The sequence below is a fragment of the Rhynchophorus ferrugineus genome, unplaced genomic scaffold (genome assembly GCF_030347505.1).
Source record: "Rhynchophorus ferrugineus isolate W39M unplaced genomic scaffold, kcgeb_rfMv2 rfM9, whole genome shotgun sequence".
NCBI classification, from domain to species: Eukaryota; Metazoa; Arthropoda; class Insecta; order Coleoptera; family Curculionidae; genus Rhynchophorus; species Rhynchophorus ferrugineus.
The window spans coordinates 34461441-34488376 of record NW_027472588.1 but is presented as its reverse complement, the minus strand read 5'-3'; the positions used below and the strand labels follow the sequence as shown (position 1 = coordinate 34488376).

The 26936-nt window shown below is 30.8% G+C and overlaps 1 protein-coding gene across 3 annotated transcripts in view; it reads right to left on the bottom strand.

The window, feature by feature from the left end:
- Positions 1–26936, bottom strand: part of LOC143202797 (uncharacterized) — a 222886-nt gene that overhangs the window by 52370 nt on the left and 143580 nt on the right. For all 3 annotated transcript variants that reach the window (XM_076414599.1, XM_076414600.1, XM_076414601.1), the window contains exon 5: positions 3545–3652. In XM_076414599.1, the coding sequence (XP_076270714.1) occupies positions 3545–3652 (108 nt within the window). The remainder of the gene's footprint in view (positions 1–3544; positions 3653–26936) is intronic.

The following is a 26936-nucleotide window of genomic DNA, read 5'->3' as shown; positions in this document are numbered from 1 at the left end:
CAACACATAAACACAGTTAATGTACGATTATGGTTTTACAACTAGAAAAAATATTGTAGTTATTTAAGGAGAGATGGTATAAAGATTACGAATCTTTGGTTATGCATACCTCTATAAAACTCACTAGATATCTACTAAAAGGAAAATATAGTGATATTACTTTAGGTGTTTGAGTAAGAAGTTATATGATTAAAATTCGTTAGACAGTCCAGTTAGAAAGTATGCTTTCGTATAGATGCATATATGGACTGGATAACACATAGCTAAATATGGGCTTCAAATGATCTTACAGGTCAACTGAGAAGTAGCCTGGTACTACTGTGATGGATACTGTAAGATTCGCAACACGCTTCAATCTCTGGAATAGCATCTCAGTTGATTTTAAATAGACATATTGGTAAAAACCTCTTGAATTAAATATCTCTCTTTGGATGCTATGTTAATTGATATGCACAAAACGACACAGAAACCGTTGTTTAAATAGAACGCTGGTACGCTAATGTCCCCTGGTCATGAACAGTGGGAATTAGTAAACATTTTTGGTGTGAAATAGATCCCTTGATTCTTGACAAAAACATCGCAATTTAGGTTGAAAAATGTATTGAAGTTACTGTGAATTAGTCCAGTTTACTGTAATTTGGACAGAAATTTATTTACAGTTCATAGTAACTCAGAATGTCAATCTACATCTTGTAGGTTTAGGCAAAAACTGTACAATCATAGATACTCACAAACAATTTCACTTCGAACGTAAGTGTGTGTAGTTAGGATAACAACCATATATATTCCTTAGGTCATCTCTTCAGGAGAGAAGTGTCATATAGCGCGATAAATGTAAAAACAATGAGGTATACTCTAACTCTGAGATATTCTAAGCGAAGTACTCAAGATTAAGAGTTGCCTTTATATTAAAATAAAATTGGATCGACAATACCTTCTATAGAGTCATTCCAACAAGTCTCCATTTCTTTTCGTTAAAATAAAGTAGCTTTCAAGCAAATTAAATGCTTTTATTTGAAAATCCTCCGCCTCATAATCAATATGTATAAGGTTTCTAAACAAATGAATATTATTAGTCATGGTACCATTTAGTTTTGTATTGATAGTTGAACTGTTTGCCACCTATAAAGAACTAGATTTTGTTCAGAAAAACAACTATACGTTTCATGTAATTGCCATAAATACTCCCTTAAGAATTTTCTACTAAAAACAGTTCCACAAAGCCCAGATCCTCTAATTGATGCCATGATTGATAAATTCAAATCATGATAAACTCATACACAATAAACATATTGTGATTGAATGCAAGAAATGCATAAATCAAAGACTAAGTTTTGGAATTAGGGACAACTTGATGGCTTGTTTTGTCTGATAAATTTGGACGTCATTCTTGAGGGACACTAGTCTCTAGTAGGGAATATAATCCTTACCGTTAAAACTCTTTATTAATTACAAACTAATTATATTTTATAGATATAACAGGTCAATTGAAAAGTCCCCGGTCTGACACATAGATAGCGCTACTAGAATTAAATCCATATGTTTTTAGTCAGTTCTAATCCTCAAAAGATGCGTGTATAAATTTGTTTGCTGTCGGAACATTGGTTTGTGAATTATAACATTTTGTGTGAAGCAACTTTTGTTATTGTGAAAAAAATGGATAAAAAAGAATTTCACGTATTGATAAAATATTGCTTTTTGAAGGGAAAAATACAGTTGAAGCAAAAACTTAGTTTGATGCTGAGTTTCCCTTGATACTGCCCCAGAAAAATCAACCATCAAGGATTAGTATGCTAAGTTTAGACGTGGTGAACTGAGCACCGAAGACGGTGAACGCAGTGGATGACCAAAAGAGGTTGTTACCGACGAAAACATTTAAAAAAATGCACAAAATGATTTTGAATGACCGTAAATCAAAATTGAATGAAATAGCAGACACTCTAAAAATATCAACTGAACGTGTACATCATATCATTCACGAATATTTGGGTATGAGAAAGCTCTGTGCAAAGTGAATGCCGCGCGAACTCACTTTTGAACGAAAACAACGACGAGTTGATGATTCGGCGCAGTGTTTGAAGATGATCAAGCGTAATAAACCCGAGTTTTTGCATCGATATGTGACAATAGATGAAACATAGCTCCATCATTTCACTCCGAAGTCCAATTGACAATCATCTGAGTGGATTGCACACGATGAACCCGCTCCAGAGCGTGGGAAAACGCACCAGTCGGCTGGCAAGGTTATAGTGTCTGTATTATGGGATGCGCATGAAATAATTTTCATTGACTACCTTGAAAAAGGGAGGACAATCAACGGCGACTATTACATAGCGTTATTGGGCCGTTTCAATAGCGAAATCCCCGAAAAACGGCCGCATTTGAAGAAAAAGAAAGTGCTGCTTCGCGAAGACAATGCACCGTGTCACAAGTCAGTGAAAAGGATGACAAAAATCCATGAATTAGGCATCGAATTGCTTCCTCATCCACAATATTCTCCAGATCGGGCCCCCAGCCACTATTTACTGATCTCAGATTTCAAAAGACTGTTCGCTGGGAAGAAATTTTCGTCGAATGAAAAGGTGATCGCCGAAACTGAGGCCTACTTTGAAGCAAAGGACCAATCGTACTACAAAAATAGTATCGAAAAGTTGGAGGGTCGCTATAATCAATATATTGATTCAATCAAAAATGTGTTTTACTATGGTAGGCCGGGGACTTTATTAAGTTTTACTGTATCATATTTGTATTATTATTTGTTATTATCTTTAATATCTTGATAACGAAATGGCACACTTATGCTTATATTACATTGCAAGTTTTGTATATAAATAAACTATGCAAACCCTATAAAGTCCAAGAGTCTGTTGAATCGTTAATTATAAAAAATAAATAATAAATACAATGATGGTACGATTTATATTCAGTAGTTTAGTCGAGACTTCACATTCTATCAAATACATCGAATAAATTTTGAGAGGTCGTCAGGTTTAACCCATAGTTTTTTACGTTTGATGTTTGTTATAATAAAACCGTTTTCCATCATCATTATTAATGCAATTTAAAAGCATCAGACCTTATATCGATGAAGTGGCAGGTCAAAATTACCAATTAATTAATTATTTTATATTTATTACAGTGTAAAGTGCATTAATTATTTTCTTAATTTAGTTATCTCAAATGCAATCAGCATTTTGGTCGATATATAGCTATGTCAATAAAGTTTACTGAACCATAGTAATTAATTCTATAACAGAATCACTGCTACAATATAGTGACGTTTATTTACTTAAGCTTATCCTTATCGAATTTAATTTACCAATCAATAGCCATCAACAGAATAAACTATTAAATACGAAAATGTTATTTTTTATACTTTTGTACAGCTTTCTGAAACTGAACCAATTAAAAGTTTCGCAGTAAAATACATCCGTATAAAGTGCAAAACTTTTATATGTTTAGGTGGAGATAGTTTTTAACTAGTACTCTACGCTTTCAAAACAACTTGTGCCAAGAATAATTCCGTTCGGAATGAAATATTTACCAGAGTTAGGAGGTGTAGTAGGTGTTGTTTGTTGACTTTGATCAGTCTTTTGTTTCTCTTCGTTCTCCTTTATTTGCACGTCCATATCGCTGTCTGATTGGGACCCATCTGAAATACAAAATACAGAATATGTAATATTGGTTTTAATAAAAGAAAACTGTTTATTTTCCTGGCGAACTAAAATGAAGTGATGGCCAAAATTCTAAACTATATCACAGTTCATGAATAAAGTTTATTATTGCTAACAACATCAAACATGGTGGAAGAAGACATTAATTAATGAAAAAAGGTTTAAAATTAAGGAAGATTAATTTGAAATAAGGAAGAAAATAATCTTCTAATTCCAATTTTCATTTTCTGAATTGCTGTTTTAGATATATTTATCCTTTTATTTATTAGAAATAAACTAAATTAAAAATGTGAATTAATTATAAATGATTAGAAGTAGATATTACTTGCCCATCATAGACAAACGTTTATAAGCACGTATGTAATGTTACCATTAATAGGAGAAAATATATTTCTGTTTCTGTTCAAAAATTCCGTCTGCTCTTATTCTAGAGTCACAGAAAATAAGGCTATTTTGTGATAGATATAGAGAAACTAATTTAGATTTTAAGCATGATTATATATATTGTATTATATTATTTCTTTAGCAATATTATCTTTTTCAGTATTATCTTTAGCTATAGCATTAGCTTAAGAAAGCAATTTGTTTCTGTGATGTAATAGTAGCAAAATTGTTATTATCTTCTTAGGGTAGAGGAAATTAAAACCCGTCACACTGTCAGAAGTTTGGAATAAAATATCGAAAAGATTTAGTAAGACAGTTAATTGAAATGATATCTCAAATATGCCGGTATGTAATAAAATTCGTAATAAAATATGAGGATATTAATTTATTTTTGAATTTTCAGTTTTGGTTTCTCCATTTCATATTTCAAACATTATTTTTTAAAAATGTTTGTTAATTATACTAGTTTAATTAATTAATAGACATATTTTTATTGATGTTAGTCTAAGCAAGATTGAAAATACAAATTTATAATATTTGAAATGTTCACCATTTATGAACTGTACAGTATACCATATTTGTTACACTTTTATGTCACTATTATATTAAATAGTCAATTTTATATTCTGTCCCATTCCAAAGTTATGCCATTAGACTTTAGTTTTAATATTGTTAGTGTTATTTGGTTGAAATATAAACAGCATATTTTATCTTAAACCTAGGAATTGATGATCTCACCAGGTTCCAGATGTTCATTATGACCAATCCTTTTCCAATACCACCAAATTTCTCTTGGTGTTAATTTTGTTTTTTTTTTGTTTGAAATATTATTGGACACTTGTGTTCACTTAAATACACATCAACATAATAACCATCCACTGTTACATGAGTATGTGCTACCTTTTTCTGTTCAAGGAAGTAAGAAATAATAAAATATGACGAAAGTGACCTTCTCGAATATATATTCAAAGAACAAAACGCATTATATTCCATCACTAAAGGCATACTGCTTTAAAATCATCTTTTAGGGAAAACAGAAATTACTTTTTCCCTAACCAATATAGAGTCGAAAACATAAAATTTTAAGTACTATATATGTGTATATATATTAAAATAGTGATAACAGAAATATGGACTAAATATTTGAGATTGAAATATTTTACTAATTGAGCCCAGCAGAATCAATGCTTCAGTTTTAAAAGATTCATGAATGTTGAAAAGTAGTAAAGATTCGTTCAAGTAATTCAGTTAAGTACGAAAATCATCAAGATTTACCTCCACCAATTTGTGAAGAAACATTTAAAATAATTTCTTTCAAAGCTTCACCAGCTTTGTTGACGTAGTGGTCAAGTCTTCGCACTGGCAGATTCGAATCCTGCTGGGGAATAGTCTGGAAAACTCCCTTTTAAAATAAACTGAAAAATTGAAATAATCTCTCGACAGTCAAACAAGTCAAACATTAGGTAAACCCGTAAAAAATTCGTGATGTTTTCCACCCAGAGTTACACTGTAATTTCATAAAACCCGAATTTTTTGTCCTTAACTGTCAAAAAATGAGAAAAAATTATTGAAATAAGTGTTTATAAAATGCCATATGACGGACAATATTCTGAATTAAACATATGTGTAAGTCCACTAATTATTTTAACTATTGTTAGGTTAAATACTGTATCAAAACTAAGATAAAGCTGTATTTTATCGCAATCCATAAAATATGTCATAAAGTTGAAAGAGTACGCTCGAAAAGGCACATAAAGGTTTTTTGTTCCACTAGCATTAAGACAAATAGACTCAATCCTGCAGAATCGATAAAGAAAATGTCAAGACAAGAACTGCAAGTAAAACATTTCGGATAAATCGATAAAGAGACCAGTCACAGATCTCGTCTAGACATGTTTTTGATTTATAGTGTCGCTTTATTGTGAACTTTAATGCTTTTCGTTGTTATCAGCAAGAAAAAATGCACTTTAATATTCGCATTTACGCGATGCAAGATTTGATGGATTAGACGAAAAAGCTTCATTAATCATTTTATTATTTCTTTCTTTATTAGATAAAGTTTCTGCTCGTAATATAATATGTAGTCTTTTTAGTTTAGACTAATGGTAAGTAGTCTGAAATAGCTCATAAGATCTTAAATTGCGTTACAAAAAACTTCAAACATAATAAAACTTCAAGCTGGAGAATAAAAATCAAGCAGTTTAATTTTGTTCCCATCAGATTTACGCAAAAAATATGTACAAAGTCATGAAATTGTTCATTCAAGTTTTAAACAAGTTTTGATATATAATAATTTAATAGATGACACGATAAGCTCTACTGTATATATATTATTCTGTTATATATATTCCCAATATTTTTATATATCGCTGTTTTAACTACTACTAATTAATTAATGCTTTTTCTTATTGTATATTAATATATTATCAACGTTAAGACCTTTACTTATTTTAAAATTACTTTGTTATTATTATGTTTTAATTAAATTTTTTTTAATTTTGCGGTCATTATATTTCTTTTCAAATTATCGAAATACCAGGTAACAGAACGTCTGCGTTTTCTGCTAGATAAAGGGCTCGGCATCGACTTCAGAGAGATCAGTTGGTAGTAATTAATATAATATTATGAATAGATAAATAGGTATAGGTACGTATTAAGCTAAATTTTGTGTATATAGTAGAATATAAAATAGATATAGTAGATAGGTTAAATAAGCTTTTTCTTTATTTTTATTTAGTTAGTACAACGATTATTACGTACATATTTCATTTTAAAATGTTTTTATTGTGTTAAAAATGTAAGTTTGATTATTTTTGAATTTTTAGTGAGTTCCTTATTTGTTTTTTGAAGTCGGTTCAATTTTTTTGTTAAAGATATTTTATTTTTCCCTTGTTAGTGTTAGATATTTACTTAATAAATTGTGATTGAGAACCTGTGATCTCCGTTTGGAAGATAAACGCTTTAACTATTACATCATAGAAGTACTAATGTACAATATTTCTACCAATTCTTATATGCTAGAGTTAGTAGTGCTTAAAGGGCAAACTGAATGGCTTTTGCAATGAACGACTCCCGATTTTCCGTCGCATCTATATATATATATATATATATATATATATATATATATATATATATATATATACAGCCCAATATAGAAACTCCTCCTTTTTCGAAGTCGATTAAAAGCCATTAAGAATATAATAGTATCTAAAAAATTGACATTATTTTATATCTTCTGAAGCAAGGACATAAAATATAAAAATAATCTTCATATGCTAATGTACATAAAAATATTATAGTTATTTTGACGGAAATAGAGGAACCGAACCAAAAAATCCATAAAAACCGACTAATGCTTCTCAATTTCCTGTCAGAATCGCCGAAAGCACGAAGTTATCAAACCGAATCAAAACTCGTTTTTATAACTCAATCGTTGTTGGACAATAAAAGGTCGCAATTTTATTGTGTCACATAAAATCTAGCGTAAACCTTGAACAGTATGTTAGCAGAGATATAAAACTTTTTCACCATCTACTCTCAGATGAAGGGATTCAATCCGGCCGCGTCGATAAAATCAATGGAAACGCTCGAAAATAGAACTGTAAGGTGAAAGCTTTGCGCGAAAAAAAATTACCGAAGGATAAATTTAGTCTAGACCTTTATTGGACTCTTTTTTTTTTGTAAAAAGAAACAACACCTGAAGATAGAATTAAGTCGTATTAGTACCCACAAAATGTCTAACTGTTCATTCGGCCATGGAGTTTCTTTATCGTAACAGTACCAAGTTGTTCAAAAACATCACGGAGCATAATCTATCCTATGCAGTAAAAATATATATTCAGCGATATTCCTATAGGTCATCTTTTATTATAGCACCACTATAACTTTTAAATCATTTAAATTCATTAAAAAAAATTTCTGACAAATAAATTAAAGTTTAAACTTGTCAGTATTTTTTAAGCAATAACTGGGTTAAATAACGAAGTTGTGTGCACAATAAATACATTTGAATACGTACATTAAAAAAGCGTTTGGGACATCATTTCATCAAAGTATGAGACTTGGGTTTCTTGTCTTGGTGTTGAAACAAAACGAGGGTAAAAAAATATTAGCAACGAAATGGATATTGTTGTTAAACTAAATATCTATTTATTAATTTTAACACACTTTAGTGTAAAGCTTCAGAAATATTTTGTTCTTCTTATTATATTCTCATTTCTTTTATTAAACATCTTATTATTTATTTATTTCAGTTTATAAATCTCTTTCTCCAGAAAGTATTGAAATTTATAATTAAAACTAAAAATTGCAGAGATGTTGAACATTAATGAGTTTCAACTGATTTTTTTTAAATATCCATTTCTTATTCTTCAAATAAATCTTCTTCATCTATTTATTTGTTTAAATAACACAAAATCATCAAAATTTACCTCCACCAATTTGTGATGAAACATTTAAAATAATTTCTAGCTTCACCAGCTTTGTTGACGTAGTGGTCAAGTCTTCGTATTAGTAGATTCGAATCCTGTTGGGGAATAGTCTGGGTAAATTTTCTTATGTCATTTTCTCTTTATTTCCAACAAATTTTTAAAGCTCCATTTTAAAAATTCGTTATATTTTTAAATTTCATAAATACACGACAAAACATTTCGAAAATTTATTTTATTTTTCAACAGCCGGAATAACTGAAATAATCTCATGACATTCAAACAAGTTAAATATTCGGTAATCCCGTCAAAATTCGTGACGTTTTCCCTCCAGTGTTACACTATAATTTCATAAAAACCGAATTTTTTTTCCTTGACTGCAAAAAAAATTTAAAAAATTATTGAAATGATCGCTTAAAAAGTGGTAGTGAAAATAATCCCTAAAAAAATTAATTAGAAATGCCTAAAATATTTAATATTTTGATAATTAAATGTTACTGTGTATTAAGAATAAGTATTGTTCTTAATTAAAAGTGCTATAGGTCATGCGTTACTAACCACAACGAGTGAGTCTAGAGGTGCATACAACAGGTGACCTATTTAAGTGAAATAATTCTAACAACATTTAAAGATTGCTTGCTAATTGCTTGAAAATTGTACACTTTCATATTACATTTGTGTATAATAATTAGCTGGTCTTCTCATTCACATCACTGGCTGGATTTCTGTGAGTGAAAATCTCGACATTCTTAATGATGAAGTTCTTAATATACCACACGTCCATATATACAGATTGGCGGATATCTTGGTACAAAATAGGACATTTCTTTAGAATTCATCCTGCGAAGAATTGCTGTTTTTTTTTTAAACAAATGGGGATTCAACACACTAATAATAAATAAATATTGCGTATATATATGTGAGGTCTACATAATGATTTTGTGTATTTTCTCTATATACAGTACAGGTATATAAGAATATTTAAATGGAAAAAACTTATTTCAATTGTAACTCTATATTAATGTTAAAAACGTCTCTATATAAATGTATGTTGAAATATGACCTCTATTTATCAAGTTATAACTGAACACAACACTAGCAAGAAGATATATTATGACCAGACACGTTTTTATTTTGAAAAGTACGCAACGGAAAGCGTTGTAAAATATAAAGAGATAATCTGGTGCAGTTTGTACTGCCCCCGACTCGAAGAAAACAAATCTATATGAGAAAACTTCTCTCGAAGTACGGTAAGTTTTTTCGGACGGTCGAAGTTTTGTCATCGCTTATCCCGTAAATAAAGATCGGTGAAAAATATTACCGCTGGGTAAAGACATAATTTATCTCGTTCGTTGGATTGTATTGGGATACCATTTCGTGTCTACGAAAAATTGTAAATTAAAAAAAAGGTCTTCTTTATGTAAGCTTTTATTGTTAATAACATATAGTTTTTTAGTCTCAGAGTTCACAAAAGTGCCATGGTTGACACAGTTTGCTGTATTTTCAACATATAAGTTCACACAGACTTTCTCAGGAACATATAAAATTAAGGTGTTGTTGCGTTTGTTCGTTTAGCACTATCATAGGTGCCGAGCCCAGAAAATACAAAAATAATAATATAAATTTGTTCCTACTGTTGCGATAGCCGCGGGTTCGAATCCTGTTGGGGCATGGTCGTACATTTATGGTTGTGATTATTTTGTGAATGTTCTAGGCAAGAGTGTAAAATCCGACAAGGAAAATGATCCCAGTCACGCCAGTAACCAGGCTGGGTAAGACCGGATGTCTTCGGGGATGATTTATATGATTATGATTCTATGATTTCTGGTCACTCGCCAACGGTAGGTAGGCTTAATGCTGAGGACCGTGGTTCGGAGCCCACGTTAAACTTTAGGCCCAGCCAGATAAACCCATAGTTGGTAAAAGTACACTTTAAAATATGTTTAAAAAAATATATATAAATTTGTAACTTATACACAAAATGAAATAAAAACAAATCTAATTTGTTACAAGGCATCGATTTCAAATTGATCAGTTGGTAGTAGTTAAAATAATATTGTGAACAGATAAATAGGCTTAGGTAGGTATTAAGCTAAATTGTGTGTATATAGTAGGATATAAAATACGTGTAGTGGATAGGTGAAATAGAGTTTTTGTTTATTTTTATTTAGTTATGTTATTAAAACGATTGTTATGTGCATATTTTGTATTAAAATTTCGTGTTTTTATGTTAAAAAACAGAATCAGTGTTAAAAAAATTTGGATATTTTGTATTTTTTTTAGTGAGTTCCTTATCTACTTTTTCAAGTCGGTTCAATTCTTTTGTTAAACATAATTTATTTAGTATGTATTGTTGGAGTGGCCTTTCTTGACTCCACTATGGTTGAATTCCTCGAAGAGATCCTGAATGATGTTCTCGAAGTGTTTAATTTTCTAATTGTTTAATAGCAATGAGTTGACAAAACTAATTTAGGAAAATAAGGTGATCTAAGGGTGATGAGGGTTGAAAGATCTAAGGTAACACAACATTTAAGTAATATTCCTTCTTAGAAGTTCTTAGTACTTTTGGAATACAAATGAAGATTCTATTATCTCTCCATAACCCCCTCTCTTAATGACCCTACACAAGATTCCTGCTCCTGACACTACATAAGCTACAAATAATGTACCGTATTTAACAATATTTCAATGTTTCGGTCCCACAATGTTTCCAAAACTTTAGTTATCAATTACAAATTCAATTTCTTTATACTAAGGCTCCTGATGAATTCATTCAACATCTTTAATGTTAATCTTAATGTTAATCTTTTGTTTATTTGAGGGGTTTTAAATCCCCATGTACCTGGTTAATTTATAGTCTATATTTGCAATAGCAGCTAATTTGCTAACAATACAATAAAACACATATAAATGCGATAAAAAATAACAATAATTTTGTGCCTAATTTCATCACTATGGATAAAACTTAGGAAGAGTGTCATAGTTCTGAAACAAAAGGTGTTGGGATTTTTAAGTTCACATGTACCTTAAGAAGTTCTATCATATTTCTTTTCAAGCCAGTGTTACTATGTATACCAAACTAAACCAATTGAATTGTGCAGCGATGTCTAGTTTCTTTCTAGAAAAATGTTTCGGAAAAAGACAAAGAAAAATCATATTGAAAGGAGAAATGTTTTAAGTGACGGTAAAAATAATTCTCTGCTTTTCCGATATATATATATATATATATATATATATATATATATATTACGTGGGATATACCTATCTCGTCTTTCATATATTAACATAGCTCTTTAGTAATTATGAACGAAAACTGGATGAACAACTTCGGCTGCTCGCCAGATTAAGTTGGGGGAAAGTTTGGCAGAGTTGATGAGAACCATTTCGGAAGTTTTATTATTAAGAATTTAGGGCGTTATACGGAAGCTAAATGAACGTGTATCCTCACATATCATATTAGAAACATATACAGAAATAAATTTAGAGTTTTGATGTTATTGAAAGTATATTAACACACGTATTTCTTCGTATAATATATATTCAACAAAGTTATATGTTAAATATAACTTACTGTTGTTGATATTTTCTCTTTTATACAAACAAAACGTTGTAAAATATTTAACAGCACTAGATATTATAAATTAAACACTACGCCTATATTTTGTCTAACTTAATATTACACTGAAAATTTAATATTGCTAAGAATTTAGTGTCACTGAAGCATTAATACATTGTCATGTTCAATTTTTATTGTTTCTTGTTATTTTAAGTAATGTCAAAGAACAATTCTATTATTAAGAATTTAAGATACTATATGAAAGCTAAAGAATAAACATATAAATTAAAGGAAATGAAAAGCTATTCGTACAAACTGTTTTAATAAAAAATAAAAATTACTCAGCTCTTCATAAAGACTCGTCAGCCACTAAAGTCTTATAGTGTTGTACATTTTCCTCATGATATTCTGTATATATGTGGTACACCAGATCATCTCTGGAGGGCGCTGATTAGTGATTGTTGTAGTGCAGAATTTTCTCCACATCTTCCACTTGGTCATGACGTCAGGACTATTATGATCATTTTATATGTTGGACACATGGGATTTGGTTCTATCTTAAATAGTTGTTTTTATTTCAATTTTATGTAGCTGGTATGTAATTAGATAAACATTAAGATTTCTTTTCTGAAAATATTTGGAATGTCTGATGTTTTATTTCTTAATTGGCACAGTGGCTTGAAGATTTTAAGTCGATGTGGCGTTTGCTATAATTTTATATTGAAAGGTAGTGAGAGCAGAATTAACTTTAGGTTGGAGTTTTTAGTATTTGTGTAATATAGTATGGATTTACTGTTAGGTAAATTGTACGATTCAGTTGCTTAAGGAGATTCATAAATATAATAACTAATCCAAACCAAGACTAGTATAATAACACAATTAAAAACGAAAGTATTTGCAATAAACAAAGGCACCAAAAAAAAAAACAGAAGCTGGTAAGATCTGCCAGAATATGCAGATGGCCTAGTTATAACAAAATAAAAAATATGTCGACGAAAATGTAAAACCTGAAGGAAGGAAAGCCGGCTTGGTTGGTGGAGTGGTAAAGGCTACAGGACGGTCCGCCTACTGTGATAGTCGCGGGTTTGAATCCTGCTGGGCATGATAAATTATGTAAATTTATGTTTGTGATTGTTTAATATTTGTGATTATCCTAGGCAAGAGTGTAAAATTCGACAAGGAAAATGGTCCCAGTCACGCCAGTAACCAGGCTGGGTCAGACCGGATATCTTCTGGGATGATCCCTAAGTTGGTTACTCGCCAATAGGTTAAATAGTAGGTTCAGTCCAGACAAACCCTCGTTGGTAAAAAGGAGACTTTTATTCAATATTCATTAGATTAATTCATATTCATAGATTTGACACAATTCTGATATAACGGAGACAAATTATGAAAGTTTTCACTAACTCCAGAAAGAATATATAAAGAATATACTTCAACTATTCCGAAATTCGTAATGAATTAAAAAATAAAATAGTAAAAGATAAATTATTCATCACAAAACCATTTAAAGGATCAATAATAAATCTGAAATTCGGAACAGTTGGTAAACAGGCAGAGGCGACAACGAAAAACACAGAAACAAAAGACCCATTTCTTCCTCGCTTTTCCTCTAAATATCTACTTTTTATTGCAGCCACAGTGTTTAATTAAATGGTACGTTTTCCAGGTGCAAGAATTCGTCGGCTTGTAAAAAACAAAATTGTGTATGCGTTAGAGCGATAGAGAGTGGGAAAAAAGAAAGACAGAGAGAATGTCCGATAAAAAGGGGTCGGCGAGAGAGGTGGGGAGAAAACGAGAATGAAAATTAGAAATTTCCTGGTGGCAATTTTACCGCCACTCTGTAAAATGAGTGTTCCTGTGGCGACAAATAATTTCTGATATTTGCGCCGGATGAAATCAAGTTTACCCTGTGAAATATTAAAATATAATTTAAAATAAACAGACATTACATATATTTTTGACAAACTTGGTTTCTGGTTTCACAAAGTGATAACTAAAATGTTTGATTGGGATGCAAAAAGTATGTGATGGACAATGTTGATATCAGTGTATTAATTACAGATTACAGTTAAAGTAACAAGATTGATACATTCTGGTATCTTTGTAAAATACATTTGGTTATGTTTGATTGGCTTACATTTTATGAAATTCAGAAAACGCGACAACTCATTGGTTTTTCTCTTTTTCTCAGAGGTCCAGATGGCAAATTTATGGATTTCATGATCATATATCACTGAAAACAAGAAATTAATGATTGCTCTAAGATAAATAATTTACAGTACCCACTTATGCTACCATGCATTTTCTATAATATTATTTAGAAGATGAACTAAGAATTAAAATTTGCATTCATTACCGCATAAAACATGTTGCAATGTAAATGTGGATATCCCTTTCATTAAAGAAAAGCCCCAGTAACAGGTCAATTGAAAAATCGCCGGCTCACACAGAGATAGCGCTATTAGAATTAAATCCATATATTTTTTAGTTAGCCCTAATCCTCAAAAGATGCGTGTATAAATTTGACAGCTGTCGAATAATTAGTTTGTGAATTATAGCATTTTGAATGGAGCAACTTTTGTTATTGTGAAAAAAATGGATAAAATACTAATAAAATGGAAACCTGTTGATAAAATACTGCTTTTCGAAGGGAAAAAATACAGTGGAAGCAAAAACTTGGTTTGATGCCGAGTTTCCGGACACTGCTCCAGGAAAATCAACCACCAAGGATTGGATGCTAAGTTTAGACGTGGTGAAATGAGCACCGAACACGGTAAATGCAGTGGACGCCCAAAAGAGGTTGTTACCGACGAAAACATTACAAAAATCCACAAAATGATTTTGAATGACCATAAATCTAAATTGAATGAAATAGCAGACAGTCTAAAGATAACAACTGAACGCATACATCATATCATTCACAAATATTTGGGTACGAGAAAGCTCTGTGCAAAGAGGCACAGCTCGAGCTCACATTTGACTACAAACAACGACGAGTTGATGATTCGGAGCAGTGCTTCAAGATGATCAAGCGTAATAAAGTTTTTGCGTCGATATATGACAATAAATGAAACATGGCTCCATCATTTCACTCCGAAGTCCAATCGAGAGTCACACAAAGCTCCAAAACGTGGGAAAACGCAACAGTCGGCTGGCAAGGTTATGGCGTCTGTATATTGGGATGCGCATGGAATAATTTTCATTGACTACGTTGAAGAAGGAGGGAGCATCAACAGCGACTATTATATTAGTATATACATATTACTATATACATAGCGTTATTCGAAATCGCCTAAAAACGGCCGCCTTTGAAGAAAAAGGAAGTGCTGCTTCACCAAGACCATGCATCGTGTTAAAAATCAATGAATTGGGCTTCGAATTGCTTCTTCATCCACTGTAGTCTCGAGATCTGGCCCCCAGCGACTATTTTCTGTTCTCAGATGTCAAGAAATGCTCGCTGGGAAGACATTTTCGTCGAATGAAGAGATGATCGACGAAACTGAGGCCTATTTTGAAGCAAAGGATAAATTGTACTACAATAATGGTATCGAAAAGTTTGAGGGTAGCCATAATCAGTGTATCACCCTTGAAGGGAATTATGTTGAATAAAAAAAAACTGATTTTGCCAAAAAAATGTGTTTTACTATGGTAGGCTGGAGACTTTTCAGCAATTATAAATTATTAAGCAATTACAAATTATTAGGAGCTTGCATGTATTTTTATCAGCGATATCTATTGCTGAAAATATAGAATTATCAGTTGTAAAGGATAAGCTGTGGCAGCTGGAATGGAACGTTTTGCGTCATCCAGCATACTCAACCGACATAGCGCCTTTTGATTTCCAACAAGGTCGATATACGACTATTCTGGCATACGATTTCCAAATGCTGAAGAGGTATCAAAATGAATCAATGCTTGGATCTGTATTAAACCAATATCTATGTCGCCAAAATTATAGGAAAAAGTTGCACAAAACAATTTAAAAAAATTTGATTAGTATATATTATAACAATTTTTATCAATAAACGGTTATTTAAAAAGAATGTCAGAGTATAATGAAGAAATTTAATATTTATGGATGCAATTATTTTACGAAATTTATAATAATTCATATCGTCAAGTTACCAGTAAAAGAACTGAACAAAATACGAGAAACTAATATTCCGAGAATGACAATAACAGGTCTGGTTTCTCAAGATTTATTGGCCCACTACGAACGAGAAATAAAACTATTTTTAAATTGTTTCTTGTATTCCAAGAACAAAATATTATTTATTTGTTTATTTAAGGCACTACATATACTACATGTTACCTTTTGTTCGACTAGATTTGCTTTACATGCGCGAATCACAGAACATCCTATTATTCTTAATTAGTTTATTTATTTGTAAACAAGCAGAAAATATCTATTCTTTAGAATAACTCCAATCTTCGATACCTAATGGCGAAACGAACAAAATGATGATCTAATTCGAGTTTAGCTTTAACAAAGAGTTGTATAATATATTAAATTATATTTTTCAACAATTAATTCCCCAAATATATTTTTTTGATATACATTTCAATTTTGAATATTACTTTTCCTATAATTACGACTTTTGACTTTTGATTTTTGATTACAAATTTGACTGGTTCGGTTCAGACTCGTTTAATATCTTGATAAAAATTTACATAAACAAAAAAAAACGAAATTAAATAAGATAGAAATATAATTAAAAACAATTTCTTATTAAAAAGCTAGACCTGATTAACTTCCTGTCTACCTATATCAGTCGGCCATCATTTTCAGATATAAATAATATTAAAGACTTGCTTGGAATATCAAAATTTTTAAGAAGACTATTGTTATATAATTCTTAACTATAATAAAAAATATCACGACTATTGATTGATTTTTAGTTTATCCACTAATATTATGGGCAGCATATGGGTAGGATGTTTGAGGAATTCTTTATATCACTTATTTATTTGTTTCTTGTTGTATCCATATCATGTGAACTGCTGCTTAGAGAAATATCATTAATTTAGTAAATGTTTTTTTAACATTACATTAATTTTAAATATCTTTTACGAAATTCAAGTATGTAATACTAAGTACATAAACAGTTCGTGTTACTACCTATAATAGTAAACATCATTTAATAGAGAGAATTATACTATGAAAACTGAAGAAAATAATAGATTAGTGGACTTGGTGGCTGGGGAAGAAAATGACAATTCGGTCGTCATATGTTAACTGGGTAGGTTTTAACATTTTTATATATAAACGGCTATCAATATAGTATTATTGAGTTATAAGGATATGCAAAATTGTATTCTCTACGCTCAATACTTTCGCTGTTTGATTAAGGAAACCTGCTGCAAAACCCCCTGTAATCAAGCATTTTCAAAAACTTGATGTGATTCTGCTAGTGAATCACTATAAGTGATAATTTTGATGTCAAAGACAAAGAACGGCTTGGATGATACAAAAAGTTCGAAGAAAATGAATTGAATCTTTATTTATTGAACATAAACACATAGGATTGGTCAGCTTAACAGTTGATGAATTAAATAGTATAAAACGGATACTACAGATATCTGTTGAGGTCAATTGAACAAATTCAACGACGCATTGTTGCAAAAAGGACCAACAATAGGGAGGGTAAGAGTTCGGAAAGATACACAAGCACCTAATATCATTCATTACTATTACTTCATGAGTATTCAAATCTAATAAATATAACAAATTTCACTTGTATATTCATTGCAAAATAAGAATTTTAATTTACCTTAATGGTAAGTCTAAAAATAACTACACTTTTTACGTTATTAATTATATATAATGTACTAAATAAGAATCAAATTTAAATATTTATATAAAATAAACAAAATTGTTTTGATATTGCATAAACCCTTTTACGAATTAAATCAACAGATTCTCTACAAACCTCCACAAAAATATCCAGAACTCGAAAAACATTTCCATCAGTAAACAAATCTCTCTTTTATTATCTAACAGAATATTATAATTCATGCAGAATAACTGTGAAATATATTCATGCATATCGAACCAAAACCGTGTATATTTTAAGATAAAAACCTTTAAAACTGACATACCGTTTAAGACGTACTTATATTGTTTCAACACTTGTGGCTTGTATTCGATCAAAATTCGCGTACTGTACTGAGGCATTGTTGATACCGTTTCGCAGCGTCAGTCTATTTTATTTACTTAGGTTCATAAAACCGGTAACTTGATGAACGGCATTTTTAGAAAAAAAATATTCTGCAATCTCGTTTCGGAGTAAGACACTATCAGAGTGAAATTAGGCTTGCGCAGTTGGCGACCACTTGCTTCTTATCAATATATGATGTTTTTATGTAAACACAATCCGATAAGACGATATATTCGTATAGGTAAAAGTCTTTGGTATATTACCTTTTTACAATATCATTTGTGCGTTTACTTAATTCTCGTGAGTTATACAAAATGTGTTTAGTGTCACCACCTAGTTGTTATCTATATTTTATAATATTTCGCACTAAGTTAACTTGGCTTTCTGTTTCGGTTTGTCTTAACACAAACATTATTTTTTAAATTTCGTATATTTCTGTCCTAAAGTCTCCTTTTCACCGACAAGTGCTCATCTGGACTGAACCTACTGTTTTAAAATATGGGTATTTTTGGCATATATTTTTTTGACAGATATATCGATATTTTTGTACGCTGATATTTTTAGATATTATTCCGAAAAAATTTATAGAAAAAGAAATATATTGTTAATGTAAGAAATATTTCTATTTCTAGTTAAATAAAATACGAATATTCATTATAAAGAACCATTTAATAATTTTTTATAAACTGTTTAAATTGGTACTTAATATTAAAAGTTCAGTGCATTTTGATACTGTGATTTAATAGTGTAATAGTGATTTAATTGTAAATGTTTATTTAAAATATCAATAGATTTTGCGAAGAAATATCGATTTTTTTCTCCGGTATATCGATTTTTTTTAAATAACGATATCGAAAACGATATATCGATATTTCAAAATATAATATCAATATTTTTCTTAATGTTTAACGAGGGCTCCGAACTACGATCCTCGGCATTAAGCCTACCGACTGGCCAGTGACCATTTCAGAGACCATTCCAAAAGACATCCCAGGCTGGTGAGAGGGATGGTTACTATTTGTCGGATTTTTCACTGTTACCTATAAAGACATTTACAATTAACATTCACAAAAGTCGATGCCCCAGCAGGTATCGCCTTGATCACTGCACCAACAAGGCCGGCTTCAACATTTTTATATATCATTAATATTGACATAATTCATAGTTGATATATTGATTTCTTCTTATCTTTTTATTTATTAGGTATTTACATGTATTGTATGTTTTTTTTTCAGTTTTAATGTCATTAATCCAAATATGTTCAGAACTTTTCCCATGTTTATAGCTTTATGGCGACCTTCTTCTTCATTATATGCACAACAAAACTTTGTGGTCATGAATATTCTGTTTCAGTGTTGATGTGGACGGCTTTTCCGAAAGTCCCCATGGTTTTTTGCGCTTAGGATTGTCGTAGTATATTAACTATTGATCGTCTATCTTCTATTTTTAAGCGATGAAACTTTCAACTGTTTTCGAACATTTTTGGTTCTCCAAATAGTACTTTATTAAACATTAAATAACTAAAACAATAGTGTTTAACACAATTTAACAATAGTGTAAGATAATAGTTTTTCATATTGTATTAAATTTATACTATTTTAATTTTTTTATATATTGATATTTTATATATTGATATTGAAAATATTTTCAAATATTTGATAGCAAATGTTTGTTACAGATGATGACCTTTTTGTGTATATTACACAATCGTAAGAAATTAATAGTAATAATAACTATTGTTACCTAATAAATATTATTTTCGTTCAGACGATCTAGACATGACGTTTTTGGCGATACGTATTAAAATTTCTTTTTTCTATATGTCTTGAAGTTGATTCTAGTTTAAATTTATTTGACTAGTTTACTCTGATCAGAGATGACTATCCAATAGCTTTGTAGAAACGAATCTGTAGAAGAAATGTTTCCCTCTGAACGTAGGTTACCAAGGCAGCATCATATAATATGTCCTATGTTTGTCCAACATTGGTAGAAACGGTTATGCGATTCCTACTGTGTTTTCTATATGTTTTATATTTATTAAATAACTATTATTGTTATAGTCGTCACATATACTGTGGATATTGCCATGATATTGTTTAAAACCTTATACATAAGCCTGAATATAGCTGCAGTAACAGGAAGCTAGATAAATCTAAAAAATTTGACCTTAGGTAGACCTAGATTTTGAGTATATTTTGAAGGAGTTAACCATATTGACCCTATAAAAGCCGTACGTTAAGACGTGAATTAGTTAGTACTTCTGCAAGATATCTGTACTTCCGTAAAATCAATGGAATAGATTCTTGGAAAAAATTTGAATTGGAAATAATACCTAAAAAGTGCAGAGAATTATGAGAAAGTACACCTTTCATATAAGGTTGACGAAAATATATTTTCGACTATACCTAACAAATGGTTTTATAGTTGCCATGATACAGGGTGTTCGGGATGTAATAATCCGTAGAATATTCTAAATATTCAGTGAAATATTGTCCTAACCATTATTAACCATATTTAAACAATTTATATTCGCATATTAAAATAAGCTCGATACTTGAATTCACTTGAACGAATAATATAGAATGTAATGGACCGAATTTCCATCGTGTAATTGTTGAAAAGAAAGTAAATCGAGTCATTTCTTAAACTCATCGTTAAGCGAAATGAAAAGTAGATCACATTTAACAATGATGTGTAAAAAAGCCCGTGGATGAAGATCGGATAAGCTGTATAAATGGTTGCATAGCCCGCATTGGTGTCAAGGAAGTGTTTGGGATATGAAAGTAGTTGTTCATCATGAGTTTTCCGATTCTGGCAAAATCATTAATTCGAATTTCTACTGTCAGCAACTAATACAATTGAAGTAGAATTATGTCGAATTAGAAAAATTCCACTATGACAACATTCGTCCACACAAATATCTAATGACACGGCAAAATGAAAGGAAAGACCATGGCTGGGAGGTTCTGGAACATCCATAATAGTGCAAAGCTGATTTTAAAACAAGTTTACAAAAATTACTTGGTTCAATTTTTACGCAGAAGTTCTACAGTGACAGATCATGACTTTACCAGAAGAGTTACAAATGATCATGGATTGTAATGACACATATGAATAAATTCGCTTTGAATGACATAAAAAATGAATTTTCCCATTTCTCAACTCATTACTAGTTAAAAATTGAAAACATGATGCATTAATTTATGTTTGAAATTTATTATAATATAAAAATAATACTTATACTCGAATAGAAATAAAATCATTATGGAAATTTTACGTTTCAGTCCACCCAACTTGGATAATATATCCGCTAATATAATATATTCCTGCTCTAATATACAACCGATCCGAATTCAATCATCCATATTTCATAAATAATATTCCGTTATAGCACGACGATTATATCTTCTTCGGGCACGATCCCTAAACAGCCACGTTCAGCTCCATGATTGATATGTTTATCGATAAATGGGGAATAGTATCGCAATATCGTCATTGATTAAACTTGTCTGGTATCGTATCAACTTGACTGACAGTATAATATTTATATTACCTCCAAACTTAAACGTAACACTGGCCACCTTTTATGGTATAGTTCTTTATTATTTTAATGACCTGTCACGGCAGGATGGTCTGTAAATGATTCGTTCTTTCTTTTTTTCTGTAGGAGATGACTTGAGTTGACTTTTTGGGTAATTTTTATAACAGGAATTTAAATAAATATGGTAAATATATAAAAAATTATATTTCTTAGTTTTCTGGGCAATAAGAAAATTAAATTAATAGTATTTAAATTATGCCAACCTGTTTTTAGTGACTGAATATGCGTTTCCGGTTTTAGGAAGCAATCGAAATAAACACAGCGTCAGTGGGACCTTCTATGATGATCTATTATCATACGTGATCCCGTAATTATTCTTGTCAAAGATAGCTCTATTTAGTATCGTTTTAGCAGTGATTTACAAATAGAAGTATATTGTCAAGACAGGTATCCAAGTATCAAGCTTCTATGGAACGAAAGCGAACAAACCTGACTTTCACTGGATGGATTAATCCTGAAAAACATCACGTAATTTGTTGATACAGAAAGAGATAGAAATTAGAAGTACTTGAAATAGAGAAAGAGTGATAAAGAGAAGAGTGAAATTGAGCAAATGTGTGGAGAAAGTGGTATTTATTGGTCGTGGCATGGTGTTCAGGTCCTTATGTAGATTGCCGTTACTAATATACCATGGATCATTAACAATACGTCGCAGTACCATATTTTGGAATCTTTGTATGATATTTCTATTGCTTTGCCTGGCAGAATCTTGGTTGTCATGCCGAGATATCTGGCTGTCTTTCCATAGGGAACTATGTACTGATTTATATATATATATATATATATATATATATATATATATATATATATATATATATATATATATATATATTCTTTATTTTCCTTATTATTTTGTTGGTAAAATCAATAGGAACTTATTTTCATTCAATGTAGGTGAGTCACTTGGTACAGCAGATAATGGATCGGTCTCAATACATTTCCCAGTATGTATTTTACTTGCATTTTCCTCAAGTTAAACTAGCCATATGCTTGTTTGGCTCTGAAGTATCGGTCAGCTTTATTATCACTTTAAAATGTTTGAATAACGGTCAAAAGATCCAGACAATGAAGCTGGAAAAATGAAAGAAATAGAGAGGTATAACTTAACATTAATCCTTTAATATTAGAGGAATGTATACGAAAGTAAAATAATAATTAGGCCACTCCACATCTTCTTTCAAGGAATGTACATGTTTACAACAGGGAAAGCTGTACAGTCACGGTCAGTCGCAAATACTGTCAATTAAAAATATTTTATGGAAAAACATGTCTGCTACAGAAAATTGTTTACGAAAATATATGGTAAATTAGCCATTAAATATGAGAAGCAAACATAAGTTAATTAAAAAAACAAAACTGGGAAAGTTCAAAATTAATTAGGTTAAAAAAAATGTTTTCCCAAATGTTGTGAATTGTAAAGTTAGTTTGTTAGTTGATGTATAAAAACTATTCGGTTACAGTTCACAAATATTGTTTTATACTTAAAACGTTGGCATGCCTTTTACACAGATCGATACTCCAAGTGGGTGGAAGTAAATTAATTACCCTGTTATTAAGTAAAAAATGTAAATGTAATAATCTTTTATACTTTCTGTTAGTTCATAGTACTAGATAAGCGATTAAGTTCTTGGAACTAAAATTGTCACTCTGAAACATCTGTTTTAAATCAATTAAATGCATTGAAGTTGCTTATATCGGAACTTATTTACTACTCTTTTCCATTAGCACTTACGAATACATCATTATGTATTTCTCAAATAAAAGTGAAATTAGACTGGCTTAAGGTTCACTTTAGTCAGTCTAATTTCACTCAGTCTTTGGATATCATCCGTCTTTTCCAGTAGTTGCAATGCTTAATCTTAGGCTAATTTGGTAGTAATTTCCAACGAAACAGTACAGTAATTTAATTTTGCAAGTTAATCTAGCATCTGAATAGATCGATTATTGATAGATAAATGGATCGTTGATTCTGATCGAGGAGTCAAATATTCCACAAGTGATATAATTAATTTATGCCTTGTGATTACAGAACCAAAGTGATATGGACATATATCCAGCTAGCTCCAGCTATAAAACTGTATTTTTAAGCTTCTAGACTATCACTGCTTGTTTCCTGTCACTCTAAATTTTCTTTTGAAAAGATTTGACTCCAGCTGTAATTGTGAAGATTCATAGACAAGAGTATAACACCGGTGTAACTATTTGAGCAAGTTAATAATTGGGAAAATACATTTTTGAAAAATAAATTTAAACTGAGTTTTAAAACATTTGCCGGCCCAAAGAAGTGACAATTAATAATCATAATAATTAAGAATTATGGAAAAGCTATTTAAATCATTTAAACCATTTTTCTTCATTGATTTTTATTGAAATGCCACCTGTCCAAATTATATGAAAAACTTCTATCGAATAGAATAAAACCAATTAATAAGGAAAATCATCTTAATCCAGGCCATCAACTTGGTTTTCGGAAAGGAATTTAGTTGTCGTAGAAAAATCACTAGAAGAAAATAAAGTTTGTTCTGAAATTTTTGTAGATGTTCCCCAGATTTTTGGTAAAGTTTGGCATGAACTTCTAAAGCATAAGATTAAAATGCAACTGACTGATCATAATGATGCTCCCTCTGATGAATGTTCAAACATTTTAGAGTCGTATATAACTGATACTTCAGAGTCAAATAAGAATATTCCTATTCTGACTTGAGGAAAATACAACCAGGTGTGTCACAGGGAACCAGTTCTTTATCTACTGTACACTCGAGACTTGCCTACATTCAGTGATGATCCTGGCCACCTTAGACAGATGACACTGCAATACTAACCACCCTAAACAACAATACATCGAACAACGAATCGGCCAGAAAGTTATAAATAGCTATTGCCGAAATACAATGCTGGATAGAAAAATGGCACATCAAAATGAACACAGTTGATTAGTGCAAATTATACAAATCAGTACAAAATGATGTCATCAACAAGATAATAAAGCACAAGTCAGTATATATAAATCAAATAATCATCGAAATATTATGGCATGACCCTTGACGTTAAACTACATGTTAAGAAAAAATGTGAATAATGCAAGACGAAATACAAAAAAAATGTACCACTTATTGTGTAGATATACGTCTCTATCAGTAGGTAATAATCATTTACTTTACCAACAAGTCTTGAAGCTAATTTGGACTTATGGTGTTCAACTCCGGGATTGTAACAAAGCAACAGAAATATTATACAATGATCCGTAATACTGCGTGGTCCTGTTCATGCTCCATATGATATTCTGTAACGACAATCTGCTTAAGGATCTGAAGTTAGAAACTGTCGATAAAGTGATCGAGGACTATGCCCAAAGGCATTAACAGAGTCTCCATCAATGTTGAAGTTCTCCTGCTTTTAGATAATGATTGCTTAGTCAGAAAATTAAAAATAGTAAAACCATTTGATCTAGTTTGGTCAAGTTATAAATAAAATTCAGTGCACATTAAAATAGTAGCATAGATGTTAAGCCCAAAGTGTCTATCGTAGAATAAGTACTTTTTATTTTAAAACAGAAAGATAAAAACAAATAGCTTATTAGTAGTGTTGGGAAATATCGACTGAAAACAGTCGAAACAGTCGAAATAGTATTTATTATTTTCAGTCAAAAGCACGGTTCGACTGTTTGTTTCAAATCATGATGTCAGACGAAGATGCACGAATCCTTTCCTGTGAGAGAGTAAAGGACGGAGATAATTGCTTGGGGCAGTTATAACATATTTATATGTGTAAATTGCTATTTTTAAATAATATACTATAATAAATATAGACAATACAATGGAACCTATTATTGCCATAAAAATAGTCAAAATATTTTACTATTTATTATTCCCAATTTTATTATTTGTACCCTATTACATTAACAATCTTGAAAAATATCGTACTAAAATGCTGCTGTATTAATATACAATATATTATTATTTACAAGCAAACTACCAAACAAATCATAAAACAAATCTTATCATATTTTTAAATTTATGTAAGCACAAATTGGCTATATTTTTGTCGAGGTTGCGGCTAGGACGACAGAGCCAGAACGTTAAAAATCACTCGAACGAAACAAGTAGAATCAAAAATAGTAACTAAAAGTACGACTGAAATAGTCGATAGTAAATAGTAACAAAATCAGTCGGACCGAATATAGCGACTGAAAACAGTCGACTGAAACAGTCACTGGTAAAAGAAGTAAATTCACTTGAACCAAAAATAGCGACAGAAACAGTCGATAGTAAAAAGTAGTCAATTACTAAACAGTCGATAGTCGATTTCAGTCGATAGTTCCCAATACTAGTTATTAGCGTTAATTTACTAGGTTGCCATAATAATAATAAAAAATATTGAAATATTTAAATATTTTAAATGAGGGTGTAGTGCTATTAATTAATTGACCATCCTTTAAGGGAATATTTCCCTATATCGTGGGATTTTAATTGAATTTTTGCCATTCAACGTAAACTGTTGCCAGAAAAACCTCGTCCATTTCGATTTTAATTAAAACCCAAAACACGCGCATGCCATTTTAAAGAAAACAACAACGTCGAATAAACAACAAACAGAACAACCACACAGACAGATATTTAGTCGTCATTATCCCCATCCCGTTCGCGTTGCTTCGGTTGCATTTGGACGAGGCCGTGTCTACGGTCCCGTTTCCCCGACAGATTTCCATTAATCCTTAATCAACGGCGGACGGAAGTTGTCAGAATTACGAAACACCCCAACCTCCGCACGTAATTACGAATGAAATTCCACAAGGATAAGGCTGGAGTTCCTGTTTGAAAGACCTGTGGCTTAGTCTACCAGAATTTATTAAACGTTATTAACAGGTGCAATAAATGTGATGTTGATATTTCTGTACTTTTTATACTGAAAGGTAGAACTTGCATGATATGGTCTAGAATAATAATATAGTATACAGAAATGACAAGTGTGATTTAGCTTTAAGTAGCTAAGCTTTTAGTAGAAACAAATCGTCAATCATAACAGTCTGTCAAATACCAATCAGTTCATACCACCAGTCTTATCCACATTGTGAGTTTCTTAATCCTATTGGATTCATTTAAGTATATGTTTTTATAAATTTGTATTGATTTT